Source organism: Malania oleifera, chromosome 9 (genome assembly GCF_029873635.1).
Source record: "Malania oleifera isolate guangnan ecotype guangnan chromosome 9, ASM2987363v1, whole genome shotgun sequence".
Classification (NCBI taxonomy): domain Eukaryota; kingdom Viridiplantae; phylum Streptophyta; class Magnoliopsida; order Santalales; family Ximeniaceae; genus Malania; species Malania oleifera.
Window position 1 is genome coordinate 95,516,666 of NC_080425.1, and position 11,819 is coordinate 95,528,484.

The following is an 11,819-nucleotide window of genomic DNA, read 5'->3' on the forward strand; positions in this document are numbered from 1 at the left end:
TGTCATATATCTATCACAACATAATTCATCTTTACATAGTACCGGAAAACATGCTTACTCGTAAAATCTTCCATATCATATTAATTTCATGTAAAAAAATAATATTCATGCCACACATATGCTATTAAAAGTCATACTTCATATTCTGAAATCGTGCTTTTCTTACATCTCATACATACATATACATTTTAATCATCATAATAGTATTTTCCAAACATACATTTCATCTATCATATACAACTATAACATTTGCTTTTCTGAAAATAAACTTACTCATGATTAATAATAAATTGCGTGAAAAATTACTGCTTTAATTTATTACCTTACCTGACTACTGAGAAAGCTCCCTAAAATCCTAACCTGACCCCCGTAGGATTTTTTACTTAATACCCTGAAACTCAAAACTCCCAGTATTAATCATCAATATTTTCATGCGTACATCAATTTTTATAACTACCTCAAAGTCTAATTTGACTTAAAAAGTCTTACTTCAACTCTGGGATGATTTCCAACTTCGTTTTCCCAACGATCCGCTTCAGCAAATTCGTAGAAAACTTCGCTAAGAGCGTCGTGGTAGCCTCAAATCTTCGATTCGGTGACTAGCGGAGCCAAAATCGAAGAGAGAGAGTGAGAGGGCCGAAGAGGAGAGAGAGGAGAGAGAGAAGGAAACTTCAAATGAATAAAAATCGGATTTTTCATATATATATATATATACACAGCAGAATTCGTCGACAAGCCCGACCTTCGTCGATGAGTTCTTCACAAATTTCGTCAATGAAATCCACTCTTCGTCGACAAAATTCAGTCAGTTCAGAAACCCCCTCTCGGCATTTTCTCTCGACGAAGCCCTGTGTTCGTTGACGAAATCTCTGAAGCCTTCGTCGACGAAACCCTGTGTTCGTTGACGAATTCAGGCAATCTTAAAAAATTACTTTTAACCCCTAAATGTAATATTGTCGATGAACGCGTAGTTTACGGCCTCTTTTTGTTTCTGTTTATATTTCTCTCTCTCTTAATTAGTCAAATTCCATTTTATTCGGGTCGTTACATGGACATTCAAAATGCAGGCCTAATAGACCACTTGTGTGAAAGAATGAATTAGTTATGGTTTATGACATACAAAGGGATAAAAGTAAACTTAAAATTACTTGAAATGATGTAATGAGAAAGGATTTAATAGACTTTAATTTAATAAAGGAAACTGTTTTGGATTAAGTGAATTGACTAATAAGAATTCATGCAATCGATCGTATTTAGTGAGATTTAAGACTTGTTATTATTATTGTTTTAATTATAAATTAATAGTCAAATAATACAAAATAAAAATAATATATACGATACATAAATTATATAATATAATAATAAAATAATAAAAACTTAATGAGCAAATAATAATATAAATCTCAAATTTGATTCACTAAAGTATGCAAACTCGGTTAGAAATAAATTTTTTTGAATTACAATGGAGTTACACCCCTATCCATACCAAATTAGTAAAGTAAAATTACCACTTGCCATTCGGCAGGTAATTCCAGCGACCATAACAGTGCTGGCAGACAACTTTGACCAGCCCACAGGCTGTCATTTTTACCCATTTAAAATTTAAAATTTAAAAATTACTGTTACAGTTACAGCGTTAGCTGTAATTAGCTTACATATATCCACGGTAAAAAGGGCAGAAAAGGGAAGTGCAGATTGTTCTCTTTCTCTCTCTCTCTGAGCGTCCGTGGAGTGTGTTCGTGCCTGATAGCTCACGGCTGCGGAGTCGCTTTCGTCCCTTTCAAGCCAATTTTTCTATTCGCTGTGTACAGCTATCCATATAGCGAGGCAGGGAGAGACAGAGAGAGAAATAGCCACTGAAGATCAGATCATTGCACAGTCGACGCTCTCTCCTCCTAAGCTATAAAATTCTCTCTCTCTTATTTGGAAAGTTTTTGCGTGAAATCTGGGAGATATTTTGTCCGTTCATTCTCGATTTCCGGCGGTTTCGATTAGGCTCTTTCGGGAATTCTGGAGATCGATCGCGTTGTCCGACGTCAAAGATCGGATTTTTTTTGGCTTTTGGTTTGAGGTACTCGTCGCTTTTGATTTTCGCTGAATTTTGTTGGAGTCCGAGCAAGTCTATTATTTCATATTCGTATCTGTTTGGCTGCTGGGAAAGTGTGGGAAACGAAAGACGAAGTGAAGTGCCAATTTTTTTATTTTCATTTTTTTGAAGTCTGCGAGATGACGACAGAGAGTCAGTTTCACCGAGCTTAGTCGTTCGATTTTAGGTATCAAAGTTTCCTGCATTTTCCCTGCGATCAAACAGTCCTTTAAGCGCTTAGACTGTGGAGAATACTTGTTGAAAGAGACGGTCTGAATCCATCCTCTCTCTCTCTCTCGCTCCGCAGGTTTTCACGCGCAGATCCACCCTGTCGATTGAGTATTTTGAAGGGAAGACACTTCTTCTTAAGTCAAAAGACCGTGAAAGGCAGTTTCTGAAGTTTTCACTGTTGGATCATGCTGATAAGGCTTAGATCTGGGTAACACTGAAGCATCAGTTTGATCCGTGGTTCGCATCTGAGCGAGGAGAAGTGTGTGCCAATGGATTCAGAAGGAGAAAATGGGGTAAGAGAAAATAAAATCTTGAATCTTTGATTTACTGGGGTGAAGGCATTCGTTTTCTTAGAATCAACGATGACTCAAATATTTAATCTTTCTTCTAACAAAATAGAGCGTCCGATTCATTCAACTGTTGAAATTTGACTGATATCTGCTATAACAATTCTTTGTTATCTTTTAGGGTGTTTTTAGTGTGCTTGGAATTATTGAGCTACTGGACGTGAATCGTTACTTAAAACTTTTCCCCGAAATGCCTTAAGCTATTGAAATTTAACATGCTTTGGAATTATGGAGCTACTGGATGTTAACAATTAGTTACATTTTCTTCTTTCCCTGAAATGCATAGTTCAATTCTTAAATATTGTGAACTCTGACACTTTGTTAATCAGGCAAAATCCTTGAAGAACCTTGGTGGTCAGGTCTGCCAGATCTGTGGTGATAATGTTGGGAAGGCTGTTGATGGTGAGCCGTTTGTTGCCTGCGATGTCTGTGCATTTCCTGTGTGCAGGCCATGCTATGAGTATGAGCGAAAAGATGGGAATCAATCTTGCCCTCAGTGCAAGACCAGATACAAGAGGCACAAAGGTTTGTTATACATGTAAACTTTGTTCCTGCACCTGCTCACTTAAATGTCATTGGTAAATTTAACATTTTGACAAAGAAGCATGGCATTTTTTCCTAGTGTGTTTAGAAGCTGATTCTGTTGTATACTTGTATGTCATTCACTAGTTTAATAGTTTGTGACTTGTCAGAGAAGATAACAAGTAGTGCATGCATATATTACATACATGGAGTTGTTTTTTAATTTTGCTCCCACAGTTGCACAGCACACACTGTTTTACTAATGTAAATCATTCCTTTTATTTTTTATTTTTTGGATTTTAAATGCTATCCAGTATTTAGATTCATCAGAGGTCTAGCTTGCAAATCTTATTTCGAGCATGACTAGAACCTGTACGCCCCTTCCACTTCATCATTGTATTTTGGAAGCCAAAATCCCCTCCAAAATAAATATTTTAATTAGTTTGATTGTTCTAAAGGGAGTTTAGACCTACAACTTGTTGTAGAGTAGGAGGTTTTTGAAGGCATTATCTCTGGATGTATCTATCTTATGTTTTCATATCTCCAGAATTTGTTTGGAAATGGAATGTGCATACTTTTATTGGGAAGAAGGTCACAGGACTTTTACAGGGTTTGGGAGGGTGGAGTCGTGGAGATGGTTCGATTTTGTGGAATGGTAAGCTTTTGCAGTTTCTTTACGACGAAAGCCATGGGTTCTTTGTATTGGGAAGAGATTCATTATTTGGTGTAGCTTTGGTGTTTTGTAGCTCGATGCTTTAAAGGGGCGTCTTTTTTGGATTTAGGGATATTGGTAGCATGGTTTTAAATAACGGCCGTTACGTAGCGTAACGGCCGATACGTAACGGAAATCGGAGGCTCCGAAACCGATACGGGTCGATAATGCGGTTAGGAAAAAATTCACAGCCGTAACGGCACGTAACGGCCGATACCCCAATGTTACACGTTTACGGTCCGTTACGGAACGTTACATGGCCGATAGCTTGCAGATTCCTTGAAGGCTTTTTGCTGCAGGCAGTAGCGCTGCTTTTCCCCTCTCCCCCACACCCATCTGCCATTCAAAGAGTAAAATGGAAAGTAAAAAACTTACCTTGAAAATTTGTTGGCCGAAGCAATAAGAAGGCTTCACTTCTTCGAAGCTTGGGAGTGAGCACACCGAGCAGATATACTCATCTTCGCACCTCGCAACCTTCCAGGACTCGGGAGTTGCAGACTTGTAGTTGCAGCAGCTTGGCGAGTCACCGGCGACAGGTTTGCAGCAGCTCTGCGGCCTCTGCGAGTCGCCGATAGCCCGTCGGCACCTTCCTCCGCCAGTCGTCGCAGTCGCCACCAGCCAGCCTCTCGATTTCAGCTTCGGAGCTTGGAGTCATCGCTGTCGTTTGTGCTTCACTGCCTTCGAGGCTCCTCCGAGTCCCCTCCCCTCGATCTCACTCGACTCCCTAGCGTATGAGACACTCAACCCTCAACACCCACAGCACTAGCCACTAAGTCTTATCATTATGTTTTTTTTTTTTTTAAATTATATTTTGTTGTAAATTATGTTTGTTAAATTGAATTAAAAAAAAGAGTAATTTAATAGAGTAAAAAATTAGAAATCATTAATAATTATGTAAAATAAAATTTTCTTAATTTATAAATATTTTTATTGTCTTATATTTTTTGAAAGGTAATTATGAAAATCTAATTCCATGACATATTTCCTGTTTATTAATATTTTTTAAGTTTAAAACATCATTTTGACCTTAAATTTAAAATTAGGTAAAATAAATATTTACATCTATTTTTTGTTTTTAGTTATCAAATAAAGTAAAAATTGATAACTTAATAAAAAAATTTAACCTAATAGTTAATACATTAATAATTCTGATTTTTACTAATTACTACTGGACTTTGTAGAAAAATTTGATATTAATCACTTTTTAAATTCATTTATGTGTAATGTGTATAATATTGAGTATTGAGTCTATTGATTCATTTTTAGTAATTTTTTGACTTTAATTAATTGATTCTTACATTTCTACATTTTTTTACTCATTAAAGTAATGTAAATTATAAAAAAATATGTTTTTTTTTGTAAACAGCGCACTAAAATTAATATAAAATTATAAAAATCATAATGCCTATAAAAAAACATTTGTAGGTTGAATGAAAGCCTTCAAAATTCATTAAAAATGATGTATTAATGAATTTCATGCTTATTTTTCGATTTCAGCATGGTTGTGCATGCGTGAAAAAAATTCACGACCGTTACGCCCGTTTCCCGTTACGTAACACCTGCGTCTCCCGCGGCCCGCGACTGTTACGCGATGTTACCCGTGACCGCGATTTCAAACCATGATTGGTAGGCAGCATAATTTTGATTGTACTTTTTTGTTTTTTGTTCTCATTTTCTCATAGGAGGATGTCTTATCTCCTCGTTGTACATTCTTTCTTTATTTTTCATTAAAAAAATAATGTCCAGTATTATAGCCATGTTTTGGTCATATTGCTGGTTTACAGTCTTCTTTTACACAAGTTTTCTTTGTCATGCTGACCATTGAGTTACTGCTGGCAATGTCTAACATTTCATATCTGAATTTGTCAGTGCACACATAAAATTGTGTTTTTGGTGGATTACAGGAAGTCCAGCTATTCTTGGTGATAGAGAAGAGGATGGTGATGATGGTGCTAGCGATTTAAATTACTCTTCAGAAGCTCAAAACCAGAAGCAGAAGATTGAAGAGCGAATGTTGAGCTGGCATATGACATATGGGCGAGGGGAGGATTTAGGTGCTCCAAACTATGATAAAGAGGTTTCTCACAACCACATCCCGCTGCTCACCAGTGGGCAAGAGGTAGGCCAACACACTTCTAACATGCTGCTCTCCACTTCAGTAAGATATCATGTTTCATTAATCTTTTGCTTGTTGCTTTGCCTTTAGGTCTCGGGAGAGTTGTCTGCAGCATCACCTGAGCGTCTCTCTATGGCATCTCCTGGAGTTGGTGGCGGAGGAAAGCGTGTACATCCACTTCCATATGCAGCAGATGTTAATCAATCACGTATCCCCCTTCTCCCTTTTATAGTTCGTGCCCTTGTGTTTTGCTTTTTGATATTGATGAGAATTTCCTGCTGATGTGTATTTTGCACAGCTAATATTAGGGTTGTGGATCCTGCGAGGGAGTTCAGTTCTCCGGGGCTAGGGAATGTGGCTTGGAAGGAGAGAGTTGATGGTTGGAAGATGAAGCAGGAGAAGAATGTGGTTCCATTAAGCACTCATGCTGCATCTGAAGGCAGGGGAGGTGGAGATATTGATGCTAGCACTGATATTCTCGTGGATGACTCTTTGCTGTGGGTTCCAACTTGATTTCATGCCATTATCTTTTAGCTGTTCTTGAGCATGTGTTTATTTATTTATTTTTCTGTTGAACAATTGAAAATTCATAGAAATCCTAGTTAAGTTCTCTGCTGAAGGGTCGCTATTTAATGCTCATTTCCCTTTGGCAATGCAGAAATGATGAAGCTCGCCAGCCTCTCTCTAGGAAGGTTTCTGTTCCATCTTCTAGGATAAACCCTTACAGGATGGTCATTGTTCTGCGGCTTGTTATTCTTTGCATTTTCCTACACTACCGAATAACAAATCCTGTTACCAATGCTTATCCTTTGTGGTTGATATCTGTGATTTGTGAGATTTGGTTTGCCATATCTTGGATTCTGGATCAGTTCCCTAAATGGCTCCCAGTAAACCGTGAAACATATCTGGACAGGCTTTCTCTGAGGTAATGCAATTTGAAATTTTTTTCCCATTCTGGTATTTCTTGGTGATAGAATGATTATGGTTTCAGTATGCATTTTTCTAACCAGTTACTCTCACTGAATTTTAAATTTTACTTATTTACGGAAGTTGAATTTATAAGTTTATATTGCTGACAGGTATGATCGGGAAGGAGAGCCTTCGCAGTTAGCAGCTGTTGACATTTTTGTCAGTACTGTTGACCCGCTAAAGGAGCCTCCACTTGTAACAGCAAATACTGTGTTATCCATCCTTGCAGTTGACTACCCAGTTGATAAGGTCTCTTGCTATGTATCTGACGATGGATCTGCCATGTTGACATTTGAGGCTGTGTCAGAAACATCAGAATTTGCTAGAAAGTGGGTTCCCTTCTGCAAGAAGTATAGCATTGAGCCGCGTGCTCCTGAGTGGTACTTCGCCCAGAAGATTGACTACTTGAAGGATAAAGTTCATCCATCATTTGTTAAAGATCGTCGAGCTATGAAGGTATTGGGTTTCACATGCCAGTGTAATTTTGTTTCTCTTCTTTTCTTTAAGTGGAATTTTAAAAATTTTAATACTCTAATTGGTGTTCCAGAGAGAATATGAGGAATTTAAAATTCGTGTCAATGGGCTTGTTGCAAAGGCACAGAAAGTTCCTGAGGAAGGATGGATCATGCAAGATGGTACACCATGGCCTGGTAATAACACCAGAGATCACCCAGGAATGATCCAGGTAACTCCATTTTTGTAGTGGTATACGTGATTGTTTTTTATATTTGTATATTTGTGTTTATAAATGTATGTGTCTGTGTGATATTTTTCACATATAATGCAATGCTGTTTTATTTATTTATTTATTTTTAAGTAGCTCAATGACACTGCACAATGGCATGCGATAAGACTCTTTAGAACGATGTCATTATTTCCTTTCTTTGGTTTTTTTTTGGCATGTGACTGTCATAAGTGTTTGTGCTGTGATCAACTTTGATCTGTGGACCTTCAGTAATTTGGGTACAAGATGGACATTACATTGCTGTGATCAATTTTGATCTGTGGACCTTCAGTAATTTGGGCACCACAAGATGGACATTACATTAATATGGTTTCTTTCATTGTTGACAGGTTTTCCTAGGTCAGAGTGGTGGTCTTGACACTGAGGGAAATGAGCTACCTCGGTTGGTCTATGTTTCTCGTGAAAAGCGTCCAGGTTTCCAACATCACAAAAAAGCTGGTGCTATGAATGCACTTGTGAGTATTTAAGATTCATAAATTGCAGCTTCTTCAGCTCTACTCACAGATTCTTTGGCATCTTATTCTTAATGGTCAATGTTACACTTACAGGTTCGAGTATCTGCAGTCCTTACTAATGGACCTTTCTTGTTGAATCTTGATTGTGATCACTACATAAACAACAGCAAAGCATTAAGGGAGGCCATGTGTTTTTTGATGGATCCAAACTTGGGGAAATCAGTTTGTTATGTTCAGTTTCCACAGAGATTTGATGGAATTGATAGAAATGATCGATATGCCAACCGTAACACTGTTTTCTTTGACGTAAGTTTTTTCTTTATTTTGCTATTTGACCTATACTTTTCTATATTATTATCATAAATTCTTTTAACTCTGTCTGCATAAATGCTAATCTTGATCATTAATGATTTATGAATTTATAAAACTAGTTGTCATTTTTTATGTGCTCTTCATTTTTTCGTTGACATTTTGACCTTGTTAATTTCAGATAAATTTGAGAGGTTTGGATGGCATTCAAGGCCCAGTTTATGTGGGTACTGGTTGTGTCTTCAATAGAACAGCTTTGTATGGTTACGAACCCCCTCTCAAACCTAAGCATAGAAAACCTGGATTGTTGTCTTCATGCTGCGGCGGGTCACGGAAAAAGAATTCAAAATCAAGTAAAGGCTCAGACAAGAAAAAATCTGGCAAGCATGTTGATCCCACTGTGCCAATTTTCAGCTTAGAGGATATAGAAGAGGGGGTTGAAGGTATAGTTGTTGGTCATCTGTCATATTTTCTTGCTAAGTTGAATATTTCTAGGACTTTATTTGTTATTTTCATGTTAAAAAGAGGCAATTATTGTGATTATCTTTGGAATTATAGAGCTTACTTGAGTGCGTACGGCATGGTGTGGTTTACCTAATCAAGTGAAAGTTTGACTCACATGCTAGTTGAATTTTACGTCATTATGTTTCCTAGTATTTTGACTGTTGCATTTTGATATGCACCATGGTTGTGCACAGTTCCTTCATGGGTAGCAAATATTTATGTGTGTTAATTATGAACAATATGGGTCTTTTAATAAATAAAATTGTAGTTTTGCTGTAATGCCGAGTGTGAATTTGGTAACTAGCTTTACTCTTGTAATGTTGAGTAACTGAGGGAAATTTTCCCTGGGTTGGAATTGTTTTTACAATAAAAAATGATGAGTTTGTTTATATTAATTCTAAATCAGGTGCTGGATTTGATGATGAGAAGTCTCTGCTTATGTCACAAATGAGCCTGGAAAAAAGATTTGGTCAATCTTCTGTTTTTGTTGCTTCTACCCTCATGGAGAATGGTGGTGTTCCTCAGTCTGCAACACCAGAGACTCTCCTCAAAGAGGCTATTCATGTTATCAGCTGTGGATACGAGGACAAAACGGATTGGGGGAGTGAGGTATGCTGGCATTGTTTTAATTCTTTATTGTTTGAAAGATAAGACTTAACTATTGTTCCTCTGCTTTTTTTTCTGTGATAACTTTTTGTTTTTGTTGAACCTTATTGTCTTATCTCGCCATTTCTATGTTTTTATTTTTTTCCTGCAATAACATTTGCCATTCTCTACAGATTGGATGGATTTATGGTTCTGTTACAGAAGATATTCTTACAGGATTCAAGATGCATGCCCGTGGTTGGCGATCAATTTACTGCATGCCCCACCGCCCAGCTTTTAAAGGGTCTGCTCCAATTAATCTTTCAGATCGTCTAAACCAAGTGCTTCGGTGGGCTCTGGGTTCTGTTGAAATTCTTCTCAGTCGGCACTGTCCTATTTGGTATGGTTATGGTGGAAGGCTTAAATGGCTGGAGAGGTTTGCATATGTAAATACCACCATTTACCCAATCACCGCGCTTCCTCTTCTCTTTTATTGCACGCTGCCAGCCATTTGTCTGCTCACCGATAAGTTCATTATTCCACAGGTTTGTACATCACAAACTGCAGTTGCTAAGTAACATGTTTTGCACCTATAGTTTAAACACGCACACGAAAATAATTTACCTGGCTCATTCTTATTGCAGATTAGTAACATTGCCAGTATCTGGTTTATATCCCTCTTTCTTTCCATCTTTGCAACTGGCATACTAGAGATGAGGTGGAGCGGTGTTGGAATCGATGAATGGTGGAGAAATGAGCAGTTTTGGGTTATTGGAGGCGTATCAGCCCATCTTTTCGCTGTTGTCCAAGGTCTGCTCAAAGTACTTGCTGGAATCGACACCAACTTCACTGTCACCTCAAAGGCATCTGACGAGGACGGGGATTTTGCCGAACTCTACATGTTCAAATGGACAACCCTACTCATCCCACCTACAACTCTGCTCATAGTAAATTTGGTGGGTGTTGTTGCAGGGGTATCTCATGCCATTAACAGTGGTTACCAGTCCTGGGGGCCGCTCTTTGGTAAGTTATTCTTTGCCTTTTGGGTGATTGTTCATCTCTATCCCTTCCTGAAGGGGTTGATGGGGCGCCAGAACCGAACGCCCACCATTGTTGTCGTTTGGTCTGTCCTCCTTGCTTCCATCTTCTCGTTATTATGGGTTCGGGTTGATCCCTTCACTACAACGGTTACCGGACCAGATGTCCAGGTGTGTGGAATTAATTGCTAGATCAGGGAAGACCAATACAAATGCAAAATGCAAGTTCAATATGATTATTCTTTACTGCTTGGTGTTCAACATCAAATTTTATCCAGCTGATATATGGCCCGGGGGATGGGAGCTGCATAGTTGTCCGGTGTTTGTTGTATCTATTCAGGCATGAACTTGTTTTTGTGAAGATTACATTATGTGCAGGTGATACAAAATCAATTCATTTTGTTCAGTGTTTTGTTACATTAATATTATATTTGAACATGCTCAAGCTTTTGTTTTTAGCCCCTTGTGCTCTTCCAAAGAAGTTAGAAGGCGAATGTCGCCCAGTAATGTAACATTCTCATTTGAAAGTAGTAGAAACTTTTCTTGCGGGAGTCGTGTGAGATTTTCCATTAATCTCGGAAATTGGTTTGAATGTGTTTCTTTGTGAGATTTGGCTCTCTTGTGGTTCAATTCGAGGTCTTTATATGATAGCGACTTACAAGCAAAACCGAATTCCCATCCCCCTCCACGCCCCCCTGTTTTTTATTGATTTGAAAATGGATTAGATATTAAAATAGATGATGAATATTAAACATTTCTAATTCTACTAATTTTATGCTCATTGTTACTTCCCCTTGAAAGTACTTGTGTGGCTTTTGTTTGAGGAAATTTGATCTTCATGGTGGAAAAAGTTAACAAGTAGGTAAGCCAGAGGCAGGGCAACAGGGAGGAGTTCAAGTTTGGGCAGTAGTGAAACAATACCTTTTAATATGAATTTGAATAAAATTAGATGCAATTTTATTTTTGTATTTATCCAAAGTCCATTAGGGCCAGGGTGTCATTCTCACAGTTCTCTCTAAATCACTTATTTAGATTTCATAAAATGAATGATACAATAAAAGGAAAAATATAACTGCAACAACAAAAAACTAAATCTTAAGTTTTACTACCAATGCTTTTTGTTCGTGTGTCAATGTAGAATCCTAATGGAATCCACGTATATGCTTTTTGTATGTATAGTTTAAGATAAATATAGTTTTTA

The 11,819-nt window shown here is 37.7% G+C and overlaps 1 protein-coding gene across 4 annotated transcripts; it reads left to right on the plus strand.

Moving 5' to 3' along the window:
• The first annotated feature begins 1,683 nt into the window (after positions 1–1,683).
• Positions 1,684–11,191, plus strand: LOC131165037 (cellulose synthase A catalytic subunit 3 [UDP-forming]-like). 4 transcript variants are annotated; one of them, XM_058122674.1, is made up of 15 exons: positions 1,684–2,071; positions 2,394–2,610; positions 2,994–3,189; positions 5,803–6,017; positions 6,105–6,222; positions 6,313–6,511; positions 6,673–6,939; positions 7,094–7,439; positions 7,531–7,668; positions 8,058–8,183; positions 8,277–8,489; positions 8,674–8,935; positions 9,403–9,605; positions 9,776–10,126; positions 10,226–11,191. In XM_058122674.1, exons 2-15 carry the CDS (start codon positions 2,587–2,589, stop codon positions 10,808–10,810), a joined length of 3,243 nt encoding a protein of 1,080 aa, XP_057978657.1. In that variant the 5' UTR covers positions 1,684–2,071; positions 2,394–2,586; the 3' UTR covers positions 10,811–11,191. The 4 variants fall into 4 exon arrangements, with proteins under 4 accessions (XP_057978657.1, XP_057978656.1, XP_057978659.1 ...); XM_058122673.1 differs by having other exon boundaries at positions 1,734–2,273; XM_058122676.1 differs by lacking the exons at positions 1,684–2,071; positions 2,394–2,610 and adding an exon at positions 5,396–5,524 and having other exon boundaries at positions 3,050–3,189.
• The last annotated feature ends 628 nt before the right edge of the window (positions 11,192–11,819 follow it).